Below are 13,985 nucleotides of genomic sequence, written 5' to 3'. Positions count from 1 at the left end.
GGTAGCATGCTTTAAACCATGAGCAATTATGCACGTACGTTTTCTAGGCTTGTGCAAATATTCGAACGAGTAGTATCGTATTGGAATTTGCTTTGACTTGAATTTAAATAATTGAAAATTTCGAAGTATTTGCAATAAACGAATAAATGTATGTTAATCCGTACGCAACATTTTAGAAAGGTGGTTCCACTGCAGTGCAGGGGTGCTAGGCCGGGAAAGTTTTTATTCAGGAGAAATTCACATTGTCGCGAAACTTCTTTTCAAAGTTTAAGGGGCCCTGCAACACTTTTTGAGCTTGGTCGAAAAACACTGCCAATCGATAATCGAGGCTTCCGAGAACACGTGACCCAAATATTATTGCGCTGCATGCGGTTTGCAATTTACAGTAAATTCTCAAAGTCAGCTGTAAATTGCTTTCTCTTTTCTCGTCAAATCCTGCTACAAGCTCAAAAATCGCACAACACAGTCATTGTATGAGCTATTGGCTGATTTCAGTATGGGGCATTGGTCGTTACTGGGGCCGCGACTTATTAATGCATGCGTATGCGATCGCACTGAAAAGCCACGCATTTGAAGGATTAAAAGAGAGTGCTCAAGGTCACGAGGCACGCATGGAGTATTTTCGTCCCCTGTCCAATCCTTCCCTGCTTAAGTTCCAGCGCTTTCGTCGGGACAGGAGAAGGAAGAACGCAATTACATTCTTGCTTTGCAACTCCGCTTGCACCAGACAGATTTAAAAAATTTTTGTGGTGGTGATTTCGTGAAGCTATAAGCTCCTTTTGTGAATGCAGTCCATGGCTACTTCAAAAAGTGTTGCAGGGTCTCTTTAAATGAACATATTACGCTTACATTGATTCATTAATTTTTTTAAATTTCTAAAGCTTGTTAGCTAGCTTATATGCTCTTAGTGAATTTTAAAACTTAGATAATATACTGGTTATTGTTTGCACTCCATCAAAAGTCAAATCCTGCTGCTACTTAAACTTGTTTCGTCTTCTTTCGGACAAAGAAAAAGAAAGGCATTTGCACAGAGGCTTTAATGGAATTTAAAAAAAAAAATATTGAGCAGGGTAGTGAGGTCATGATAAATATGCCTACTTTTTTATATGCATCATATAGACTATTCGAATTCGATTCGAAATTATTCGACCAAAATCACTACTCGCTTCGAATTCCCTTCGAACCTGAAATGCACTATTTGCGCAAGCCTAATGTTTCCGACGTAGCACCTACTATGCACTCTATGCATGGTCTTAAGGGAGTACATGCAGTAAATTGTGTACCATTTACAATGGGTGGCCAGCTTTAAAACAAGCGTTTGTTAGGATAATTGTATGAAGGCTCACCAATTACAAAATGCTCAAGACTTATTTCACCATCAACAACAACGAAACTATTGAAACGTGGTGGGGCACGTAGCTCCTTACAGACGCATAGTAGGCACTTGCCAGTATTTCATAATAGTTTGAAACGGGCAATGCTACACGCACAGACATTTGTTTCTCTTAGAAGGAGCCTGATTATGCTGTTGCGTTCTACACTTCAGGCCAAGTGTCCTTCAAATTTTTGCTTTGCTTTGAAGCGCAGCAAAATCTGTGTGTCCCTGTGCGTTTGTGCTGCTTCAGTTCAATGTGTAGCTGCACCAGATGCACTGGCACCTTGCAGAGTGCAAACACGGCTGAGCCATGTTTGCCCTAAGAGACCCTGTACACTAATGTGTTGCCTTGCAACAGTGTGGATTTTCAGCACAGCTGCATAACCTGCCGTAATTTGTGTGTGCCCTGTGACTATTCATAAACAAGTACGTGCCACAAAAATTGGGTACGTCCCATTACACACCACTGGTCCACTGAATAGAGAAGAAGGCAGCATTCAGGCCAGAAAGTGGCTGTGAATCGTTGTTGGCTAGCCAAAGACCCCGAGTATATGCAGCGAGAGATTACACGCGAACGGGAAAGGCAACAGTGGCTGGGAGAAGACCCCGAACCAATGGATGCCCTATACCAATGACAACATGCCCATAAGTATATATTAGAGGTTGGAACGCTTGGTTTCAATGCAAGTTTCTGTCTCTGACATTTGTCGTGTCTGTGATTGTGTGTGGTTTAGCTCGAACCTCTCTGTGCTGGAAGTTGATGCAGAAACAACCTAGCATCACCTAGCCAATGCCTAGCAATATTCTAGAAGCAACTTAGAAACAGCCTGTGTCATCTAGCTAAGGCCAAGTAGCAAGCAGATTAGTCTTTTCATAATCATCCAGTTCTGCTTGTTTGTTTGTTAATACTGTTAACCATAGAAGGGTCATCACGGGAATGAATGAATGATCAGATATCGTGCAATAAGAAACATTCATGCAACATAAATGTGAACATGAATTTAAGGGCACTGCTTACTTCAGAGATATGCTACTAATGCACTTGTCGCATTCACAGCGTGGCGTTAATTATTAGTGTTCAAGAACGCTGATTGACCTGAATTGGCAAGCTTATCGAGCTCGTTAAAAATGCAGTAAGAGGAGAGGAAAGCAGTGAATAAGGCAGTATGTTCCATTCAATTTGTGGAAAATAGCAATATATAAAGGAGTCGATTGGCATCAGTGGAGCTTCAATAAACATACTATGTCTGTGCCTGAAATGTCTATTTGGTGATAATTTGAAAAAGTCGTGCCCGCTAATCTTAAGGTTGTTATGGGCAACCAGGAAAAGGAATTTTAATCTTTTTGCTGCAGTCCTTGTTTCCAAAGCAGGAAGATTTGCATTTTTCTACTAATCTGCGGTTTCAAGCACTGTATGACTTAGTGGTTAGTGCAAGCTCTGCCAGTATTTTCTGGAGAGGCGGTTCTATCGCAGGGCGTCTATTGCTGCGGTGAAGTCGCCTTATTAGCCCGGTTACATGCAGTCAAATTAATCAGTAGTTAGTCTTAAATACCATTAAATTTACAAATTTTAGGAGGTTGAATTTTGTTTTGATAGTAATCTAAATACAATAATATTCATTGGAATATTTGCACTGGCATACATCTCTTCCTATATGCATTACGATATTCTAAAATTCAAGAGTAAAAGCAATATTATTTTAAGTGTTATGTCCGGTGCTGTCGTTGGCCCAGAGATGGACGCACGGGTGCGGTGGTCCAAAAAGCATAGACAGTCCGGACGGGTAAAAATTTGTTTGATCCTAGTCAGAGGTGGCAGCCGAACTGCCATGGGAAACGAGCATGGAGACTCGTTTGTAACGAGTGGGGGGGAAAGAAAGAGCAGTCGACAACCAGGCGCTTGCAGGTACAGGGAACCGCTTAGACAGTCCGGGCTCACTCGGCCAACAGCGGTGCATGTGGAAGTTGGGACACAACAGCTGCTCCCTCCTTAGTTTGTTGCTTGGAAGCAGTCCAGGGGTTGTCCTGGGCGTGTGAATGCTCTGGGCGCTTTTGAAGAAGCCTCCGCTTGCTGCATGCCATTGTCCTTGCATTCCGGACCTGCTGGCGGCGGTGCCGATTCATCTGGTGCGAGATGCCAGGATAGGTGTGATGATACTTCTGCCAGGTTGCCTGCTTGAAAAGGAGACTCCTTTGGGAAATTCCCTGAACGACATAGCTGATTAAGGTGCTGGCGAGTGGCCTTTCCACCTATGTGGATGAGCCATGACCGCAAACCTATGTGTTAGCGTGCCGTTGCTTCAATTCATCTGGGTATTTAGTTGAACTGGCGTGCGTATACGCGGTGTTCAATTTCAATTCTCCTGCTACGCGAGAGCTTTTCTTCCCCTGATGGTGTCTTTTATAAGGGTTCTGGGACAACATCTCAGCTGGGTTTTCAATTCTCGTCCAGACATCAATCTTCCTGGCGTTTAAAGCGCCAGGAAGATGGATGTTTAGACGAGAATTGAGAACCCAGTACGAGAAACCGCACGTTGTGGCATTAATTCGCTCCAGTCTGATCTTTTGTTAGGGCACGTTTAATCTCTGCCACTTAGCACTCGGCTTGTTAGTTCATCGCTGAGTGGTAAGGGGCTTATGTAACAGATGAGGCAACATTGTCTCTATAAAACTTGAGAATCACGCGGACACAAACAGAGTGCCGCTGTCAGAGACTTGCGTGGTAGGCCGAACGTTATAAACAACGACCGGAGAGTGTTGATGACTGCTGCCGATGTAGTTAGTCATTTGCTTTACCTCAAGCCACTTTGTCTGTGTATCTACTTAAGTGACATGCGAGCATGCTTAGGAGATACCAGCCAATCAGTTGGCAACAGTAGGCTCCCGCTCTGGGATCAGTGCGACGAGCGTGAGTGAAGCCTCAGACGCTGACACGTGGACACGTGCCTAGTCATGTATTTCTGAGCCGTGTGTTGTAACAAATAGTTTGATCAGTTTAGAGTTTTCCTTGAACCCGCACAAGGCTCACATTTGGCGCAGTCGACGATGGACCTTTTCTAAAGCAGCCAGCCACAGCAACTCAGGAATGCTGGTCAGTATCCTTCGCCTTTTGGACCGTGTTTGCGACTGCGGTCCGGCGAGCATCACCTGACGGTGCATCATGCCAGCAATTAATGAGGAAGAGCTTGATTACGCAACCGTACTGCGTTTCAGGGTTGGCCCAATCCATGAAGAACTGACTTTTCTCGAATTAGACAGCACCGATACCAAAGAAGAACTCGTTCACCATGTCGAAGCCGACATTCAGCAATGCCGCAACCAAGCATCGCTAGCACTGAGGCCACCGGCAGCACGCATTTGCCCTTTGATACCACAACGCTCGAAAACCTGACTCTTTTGTTCCCGCAGCTTTCGTGCCCCTCGCCAACAATTATTATGCTGCCTGACTTGTCCTCGTCCATAGCGTACTTCGGCGATTCGCCAACGCAAAATGTTACTGCATGGATCGCTGGCATCCGCCACGTACATCAGCTTGCCACGTGGGATGACGCTACCACACGCCTTATTGCCGCAATTAAACTCAAAAGCCCAGCTTTAAATTGGTATTTTCCTTTTGTCCATAATCACCTGACTTGGGAAGCATGGAGCGCGGCAATAAAGGAAACATTTTCGTCATAGCTGACACTGTTCGAGTGGCAGAAACGCATGATCAAGATTAGACAGGACCCAGGCAAGAGTCTACAAAAGTACGCTTACGCGAAGCTATGGGAGATTGAAAACTGCCTCATAATGCTTGCCGACGCCCAGAAAATCGACTATCTACTGCAAGGCCTCAATGAGCTGCATGTTATTGCAGCCATCACAACTAACTGACCTTTGACGATACGAGACTTCATATCCACGTGAACAAGCCTAGACAAGTGCACGCATCATATTCAGCTCAGGGCAAGTGCAACACCACCGGTGTTGCACTTTGCTTGGTAACAGTGATCACTGTGTAAGTGCCCTTTTGCTATCATTGTTAACAAGGGAATTCTAGTTTATCGGTTCTATGCTCTGAGATGATAAACGCATGTATTGATAATGTATGCTGTTGGCCTTCTATGGTGTTGTTGCGCGCATGTGCCCCATGTATATATTCAAGCCTTCGAGATATGAATAAATACGTTGGAAGTGAGCACTGTGCGTGTTCGATGCCTGGGTGTGTGTGTGTATGTGTGTGATTGTGTTGTGTGTTTCTGCCCGAATGAATTTGTTGAAACAATGACGTGAGATGGTCCGGCGGGTAATTTGAAGTGCGCAAACCAGATGCGGACCACTAAAACATGAATTTTTCTCAAAATAAGCACTTCCTTGGCACAAATGCAACACTACGAGGTTTCTGTACAGCTCTTTTAACAATGAAAGTCGACTTAATAGTTGCCTTTAGTGCCTCTTTAAAGGCACTATCTATGCAGGTAATTTCAAAGAGTTTGTTCCCATTTGGAATAGATTTATTTGGCTTGCTTGCTTAATTGTTAGGATGTTGGTTCTCTCGTCAAGATTTTTTTTTGGTTTTTAAAAGAACCTGATGACATCTCTCTCTCTCACAGAAGCCGCATGTGCCACACCTGCGTTCTCAATAATGCTTCACTTCAGCCCACATCTTGCACAGTATAGTGAAGCCAGAATGCAACACTCTTTTGTGCTGAGAACCTGATTAATGACTGCCGTCAGCCTTGTCTCCTCGCTTACATTGCAGGAACCCTTCGACTATGCACATTAAAATAAGAATATTCACCGAAAATGCAGGCATGTCCTGCTCCAAGTGATCCTAAATTTTGTTTTGGCTGCTCTAAGCCTACTCCAAACTGGCTCCAAAGAAAACTTTTTCCTGCTCCAAAAATTGCTGTAAGTCATGAACTGGCTAGGCCACCACTGGATATGGATATCTATTTCTACTATGATTCGAATCTGGATGCTGATGATGAAACATATTTTCATTTCATGGTGATGTTTCATTCATCTATAGGGACTGCATTGGGTGCCTCACAAAAAGTAAGTTTTGTCACCATTCCTGCATCTCTGTGTTACCCAAACACAGAGCTATCGGCTGCGAGATGAGGCTCTAGGTAGCAACACGTCGTCTCGTTTGTGGGGACACGTGGTCAACGACACGTGTACAAAAGTATGCAGCAAAGCTTTGCTGTAGGCAGTTTGAGTCCATTGTCGGCAAATAAAGCAAGTTGACTGCGGCCAAATTTATTTATTTAGTTATTTAATATAAGCGAGAGATATATACTTATGTAAATATTGATTGCTACAATAGGTACACTTGTACTTAATAACTTCTAAATGCAAAATATACTTTAAAAAAGTAAGTTAGTGTGTGTAGGTTTGATGCAAAAGATAATTTAAAAGTAACTATTGACCATCGACTGTGCAATACAAAGTGAAAGCTGACCAGAGTTTTTTCAAAATAATTGTACACTAGACAAAATAAAAAACATCGGTAACAGTACTATAAGCACAAATGAATAGGAAAATGCCACACATCAGTTTTTGGTCCACAAATATATTTTAAAGGTACTGGCAACTGATCATCTCGACCCATTTTGTACGATGCGATAGAAAGCTCACCCTTCGTAGTGTTGATAGGGGCACTAGTTGATCCCAAAAGCACTTAGTTACTTTATAAGCAGAATTTTTTAATCTAAAAGGCTCTAAAGGCAAATGCACCTTTCCTCCTCCAGCATTGCTGAGAATCAAGTGCAATGCTGCCAGCCCTTCTCACAAGTTCTGAAAGCTGTCCTCGTTCTGCTTTCACAGTAGTTACTTTTAACTATGCTTAAGCACCTTTATTTTGAGCTTTTAGACTATTTTTGAATTTCACAAGCTGTTGGAATAAAGTGTGACATGATACATCTTCCCTGTACTTGTACGGTGTTGTGCACAGCTGTTCCCAAGGTTGCCGACACCTGTAGCCTGGGTGGCTTGTCCTGGCTTTTTTACTCTCTGGTTACACAAGCCAAGCCAAGTCACCGAAAATTTCACTACGCATATCTGCGGCCCTATCGGGTATCTTTTCCGAAATGAAGTGCTGGTATCAATACTCTTGCTACAAAACCTTACTAACTTGGAAACTTCGTACACGCCTGCATGAGCACGCTTAAAAGTTGCTTAAGATGCGCTGTTAAGCGTGAGGCTGCACCACTTTAATGCATAATACTAATGCAGTTTTAAATGTACATTTTCATGGAGCGATGTCTTTTAATACAAAGAAACTAAGAATATTTCAATAACAACAAAGCATTGTCGATCATGTGTAGCAATCAATAGTCATGTGGCTGGGTGCATCGATTCATTTATGTTAATTTTTGCGACTTTCAATGAAGAAATAAAAATTCAAATTCACCTGTCACGAAAAGAGGGGGGTTTGATTTGAGTCAATGTGACGGACAATCTTTCCATCAGTGAAGTCGTCTCATTTCATGATTGGGCATTTGTCTGTCCGGTGTTAAGATTGTAATGGAACTTTGTGTGGTGCAAGAGCATCTGGCAGATCATTCCAAAGATGAATTGCTCTGGAGAGAGCCAATAGGTCGAATTGGCGACATGTGATACACTCAAACCTTGATATAAGGAATTTGGATATAACTAATTATTAGTTATAACGAAGTAAGTGACCAATAGCTTTGTCATATGCACAGTGTTTTGAATAATAGTTCATGACAAGTTTTCGGTTATATTGAAGTATTTTTGTGGCACGTGACTTTGTTATGATGAGGTTTGGGTATAAATACAAGCTCCATTGCCTCACTGATTCACGAAATCGTGCTGACATTGCTATTATGTGCAAGGGAAGTACAATCTGCCAATCAATGGGCCACTTTCATTTGGTCACAGTCATGGTTTGCACGACGGTGCTCCATGACTTTTTTGCTTTATTTGTACGTGTTTAACTTGTGTTAGTAAATTAACTTCAGTCACCAGCCGTGGTCAGACGACTTCAATAGCAGAAGTAACACTCCTGCGTTTCTTGTTAGCTCGGTACTCCTCCGTGTATTGTTTGTCAAAGAGACTAAGATATGAACTGTCATTTTGCTTTAACTCTTTTGTTACTGTGCCTATTCAGATCATTCAATTGGAACGATGAATTTCAATATTAAATTTTTGTGCGCTCGTGGAGTTTGCGAGCGCCTAACACCATCTAGGTGAGAAAGTAGGAAACGCTATGACGCTATGAAAGTAGGAAACGCAAGATCTGCTATGTTTTGGTTGTTTTTTTTTTGGGGGGGAAGTCTTTCCTCGCCGCTCAAAGCCTCTGGTTGTTGCGCAAGTGTGCTGATCATAGCGTCGTTTTCTCGTGTGGACGTTCCTAAAAGACGACACGTTTATAGTGAATTGAGTGCATCAACAGTAGATTTTGAGGATGAAGTAAGCAGCAGTGAGCTTGAAAAGGTGTTAACACATCAAATTTCACCACCGATAATGAGTATACGTCAAGCTCCAACGTGGAGCGAGTGAGTGTCGATTGTATGTGGGGCGCCCATTTTGTTTTCTAATCAGCAGTTGTGGGCAACGAAGCGTGTGCTCACAGCAGTTTTACTCATTTTGAGGGTCTCAACGTCCTACAGACATGATTCCTTGAGGCATCTATGAAGTGTGTGCAGTTTCTTTCTAGACGAAACCCGGGAGTCGAAGTCGCAGGCGCGCTCCAGAACATCGCACGAAACTTTGTCCGGGCCATCAATTTTTTGCAGCTGTCTTTCACTGCCAGCTGATGAGCATGACGTGCAGTTACACCAACAAATGTGCGTGGATGCAGATTTTAGAGTGGCAGACATATGTGGAAAGAGACGATTCGTGGAGTAACTTCAGTCCCGACCAAGTCATGAAGCGCATTGGAATCTTCATCTACATGAGAATTTTTGAATTTCCTCGCCTTCATCTCTATTGGAATACCTCAGAGTTGTGTACAGGCCCCATTCCAACGAAGATTATGCCGAGAAGTAATTTTTTTTGTTCCTTGCTTTTTTAAGTGTCATGGACTCGGAGCAGACAGAGTTCGTCCGCAATGGCAAGTTGCACAAGATAACCTATATACTGCTGCACCCTCACTAACTTTCTTTTTTGTGGAAAGAACAGTTCTTGGCAATTATTTTTGAAACTTGTACAACCTTTGATTTTGCAGTATAAGAAGCTACGAATTGTATAGTGTGAATTATTTTTAACATCATTATTTTTATGTTCTTCTTCTTTTTAAAGCATTAATTTTATAATTAATGTATAAATTTTCAATATAAACATTTTTCTTAATGTGCATAATAAATATATATGCAACGTTTATATTATTGGACAGAACATCTTTTCGGCTGCACTTTGGTACCATTAAATGTAAACAAGGCCTTAGCCGCAAAAAAAAAATGTTCTTTACACCTAGCGAAAAGAGCCATTTTTTCCATGGTAGCGATAGAGTTTAGTAGCATATTCTTGGATAAATTTATACTATGACCTGGACCAGGTGCACTGTCTCCAGAGAAAAATATAGGCTCTAAGTATATGAGAGTAGTCACCATTGGTTTATCCAATGTGACAGATTATGACTGTACACATTCTGAAGAGATTCTATGAAAACTTCTTTGCAGATTTACCAGCATTAAATCTATTTGCTACATATTCTAGTAAGCTAAAGTGTCCCATGTGCAGTTGACCTAGTTTTGTAGTTTTATTCAGATGCACTTAGGATTGTTAAGGTTAAATTTAGTATTAGTATGCCAGCACAGACATTGTATCAAACTTTGACTTCCAAAGATTTCTGGGAAATTCTCTATAGTTAAGAAAGATTTCTGCTGCACTCAGCTGGTGATCAATGTTGGCATGAATGGGATTAGTGTTGAGGCAGTTTGGAGGCTCACTATATTACCATCACAGAAATATGTCTCAGGCAAGGAGGAAGAATAGACAGAAGGGGAAACTCGGCTCCTTTAAGCACTGCAATTGTGTCACCCCCCCAGAGTGGTGGCGAACGTCTTGACAGCGCCACATACAGAACCGCAGCTGGACTGCTGCGCCGAAGCAGCAAACGCGAGAAGCCTCATCTGCTTGCGGGCTTGTGCTCATTGCTCAGTGTATTAGTGCATAGCTCAGATACACTCGCTAAATGAGACGGGAAATCGTTACGACGACGAGTTTTCGCTAAGCTAGCCAGGTAGCCTAGGGAGAAAGACGATACCACCAGAGTTTCGCGAAGCTGTCCACAAGCACTAAACAGGCTCGCTCTCACTCTTCCACCTTCGCATGCGAGAGTAGAAATATTATTTGTGGGAACATGGCATACGAAACACGGTAATAAAAAAACATACAGGGGGAGCTTTTCATATTAAAAAGAAAAATTGAAAAAATAGAAACGAAAATACAGGAAAAACATTTTTCTCATTTGTCTGCTCTCTTTCGAAGCTTGGTTTATGTTGGAACTTTCTGAGAACCACGCTTTTTTCGCGATGTAGTTTACCTGGAAGTTTGGACAAAGTGGCTCTACATTCACTCGTTTTGTCCTCTACATTCACTCGTTTGGCGCTACTTTTATAGATAATTTCAGTGATATTTCGGCCATTTCATGGCTTCACTTCTGGGCATGAGTAAGTAAAACCTCAGCTCAAAAACTTCTGGCGCCGCTTCAACGAGTCGCAAGATCTTTGGCTGGTAAGAGATGTCCGTAAATTTAAATTTAGCATAGTGTCGCGCCTGCCGACAGTTTCGGTGCGAAAACAATTTTTCTAATATAATAAGTTTTAATATAATAATTTTTCTCTTTCATTTTCTGTTTCCTCTTCATATAGCCATCACCCGTTCTTGCTACTGTTCTTGGTCAGCAAAGCGTTAAAAGGTCAAGCTTTTTCTTTTACGCAGAATCGATTCACATCTCGAGGCAGTTTCCGCTCTTCTGTTCAAATCAATTGCCGTCGGCTCAAACATTCTTCATCAAAGTCTGTTTTTATTTTGCGCGCAGTAGTTTTGACACTGTTATATCGAAAAATCTGCAAAATCTATTCCCAAGCTACACTATGAGTGATTTTAACCACGCGCCTAGCTACGATAACAGATCGTCTCTTTTTTTTTAATGGTATCACTTCATTTTTTTGGTTGTTTGCAGAGCATCTGACCCAACATATATAATTAAAAATGCTGGCACTAAGACAGCCTACTTGCTTCATTTTGTTTTGGCAAACCATGCTGGTGGAAAACTTTCATAGCTGCATCCAGTAGCATAGTAAAGTCCGTGAGAAGCAGATGTAGCAGACGACACTCCGGCGCCATTGAAGACCGTGAGTGTCGTGGGCGCTTGCGCTCTCCTCCCGCGGCCGAAAATGAATAGTAGTTCTGTGCGTCGCTGAAAAGATCGCTCCACAAACATTTCCCAAACTCCTCTCCTAGGGCGGCGCGCTCTAGCGCTGGTGCCCGCTCAGTGTTTCCCCTCCCGTCTTTCTTGCTCCGCTGTGTCGGCTAAAGTGTGTATGCAGCTGGGCACCAATCATGCCCGGATTGGGTAATGTGCCCTCAGGACACATTGGACATACTAGTAGCACTGCTGGAGTGTCTGTGCCTGGTTTATTTCTCGATATATGTTGACAAAATTTTCCTTATATATACGGCATGTATTCTTTGCTGCAGAGCTCTAGATGAATAAATAAAAAAAAGTTTATCATGCTGAGCACACACCCAAGGAGAGAGGCCTATTAAAAGGTAGTGCATTTTTGGGGACTTACTTCGGTACCTGAATCATTCAGGTATTTGCTCTCAGCTTGGTTCTCTTAGCACATCAGCCTGATGATCTAGCTAATAGCCTGTAAGCTACCCATTGATTGATTGATATGTGGGGGTGCAACATTCCAAAATCATCTTATGATTTTGAGATGCCATGTGGAAGGCTCCGGAAATTTCGACCACCTGGGGTTCTTTAACATGCACCCAAATCTGAGCACATGGGCTTACGGCATTTTCCCTCTCCATGAAAAAATGAGCCACCACAGCCAGAATTTGATCCCGCGACCTGTAAGATACCCAGTGGCCCAAAACTGCCACAAAGGGTGCTTAGGGACAAAGGCACTGAAAGTTTCATGAAGTATTTGAAAAATGCTAGTCATACCTGAGCGTACTCGGTCTCTTCTCTTTGTTTCACCTCGCATCCAAGTGCAACACCAAGGAGAGTGATTCATTGCAGTGTTTAGCATAACATGTCTTTCTTACTTTCACTGCTAATATTTATATTGACCTTTAACTATGACAATATTTCATTACGATAGCAGCGTTGTTGAATGCTGTGTATGTTTTGTTCAGTGTCACCAGCCGCCAGGCACCTGGAAGCATGCCCAGGTGACGAGGGGGGCCGGCCCTCCGGAAGGTGGCGGCGGAGGCGCCCCCCGGCCCCCCTACCAGGCGCTCCCCCCGGAAGAGGCCCAAGAGGTGCAACCCGTCTACCCCCAGCCGTCACTAACGAACCCCTTCCCAGCAATGCCACTCGCAGAGCATGCCCCACCTGTATGCCCCTCCAGGATAGAAGCACCAGTTCCGTTGTGTGCGGTGTCGTGACTGGGCAGTGTGGCCGACAAGTTCTCTTTCTTATCGTGGACCTCCCCACCAGAGTACAGTGTGCGACACTGCCTAGAGTTTGGAAGTGACAACAAGGCACAACTGTTCGAACTGTTCAACCAAGAACCGTCGTTCCTGCAACCCAGCGTGACCATGACTGGAAGGTATGTGGACGATCCACGGTTATCACCGCCAGAAGGGATCCAGCATTAGAGTACGAACAGCAGTGCCCCACTCCTACTTGCAGGCTTGTACCTAGTACCAGCTGTGCTAGCATGCGCCAGATGCGCACAGTAGTGCAACTGGGTATTGTGTTGTCGATGTGCGGGTAGACTTTTACAAGAGGGGAGAAAGTTGGTTGCTCGTAGTGGCGAAGTGTTAATGGTCTAAGAATGTGTTGTTGCCTGGACTTCCAGAGGCTGATGTGGGGTTCCTGTCTGCCAGTACTAGGCAAGCATTGGTAGGGTTGGGGCAAACGATGTTGCAATGATCGTGGCAGCCAGTTTTTTTGTGCGTGCAACCAGAATGGAGTTCAATCTTCTTGCCCAGAGTTTGAGGTGCCGGCGCTGTGAATCTGGCAGGTGCTTTGGCAGTTGTGCAACAGAGTTTTCGTTCTTTTTTTCCTGGGTACGACATCGCCACGATGCAGCAGATGTTGCTTTACCTCAAGTTGAACTTGAGGGAAAAGGGACTGGCACAGTGTTTTATACTAGTTCCTGGGACAACTCTGCATCTCTTGTCATCGTAGCCAAGGCATCCTTTCGAGCTTCACCTGTAGGCAGGCCTGGCATTTTGTTCAAAAGTGCGGGGTTATAACATGATCCACAATATGTAATTATGGGCACATGCTGCTGATTGGTTGGTGGAAAGTGTTGCCTAATGCAGCCATTTGGAGCCTTCCAGTTGCGTGCCTGTTGCACAGATGTTCCTCACCCTGAGTGTAAGCGCCGTACTTTCAACCAGAGAACTAATGCGCATTTGTGGTATAGTTCTCACGTATTCATTAACGTACCGGTGTTTGAAGATCTCCAGTGCATTG

General features: G+C 43.5%; 1 protein-coding gene across 1 annotated transcript in view; it reads left to right on the top strand.

Moving 5' to 3' along the window:
• Positions 1 to 12,875, top strand: part of Cdc14 (cell division cycle protein 14) — a 79,561-nt gene extending 66,686 nt beyond the window's left edge. The window contains exon 12 of the mRNA XM_037431793.2: positions 12,695 to 12,875. Within this exon, the coding sequence (XP_037287690.1) occupies positions 12,695 to 12,734 (40 nt within the window). The 3' untranslated portion in view covers positions 12,735 to 12,875. The remainder of the gene's footprint in view (positions 1 to 12,694) is intronic.
• The last annotated feature ends 1,110 nt before the right edge of the window (positions 12,876 to 13,985 follow it).

This window comes from Rhipicephalus microplus, unplaced genomic scaffold (assembly GCF_043290135.1).
Source record: "Rhipicephalus microplus isolate Deutch F79 unplaced genomic scaffold, USDA_Rmic scaffold_14, whole genome shotgun sequence".
Lineage (NCBI taxonomy): Eukaryota > Metazoa > Arthropoda > Arachnida > Ixodida > Ixodidae > Rhipicephalus > Rhipicephalus microplus.
Note: the sequence above shows the minus strand (reverse complement) of the source record. Positions and strands in the feature narration are given on the sequence as shown.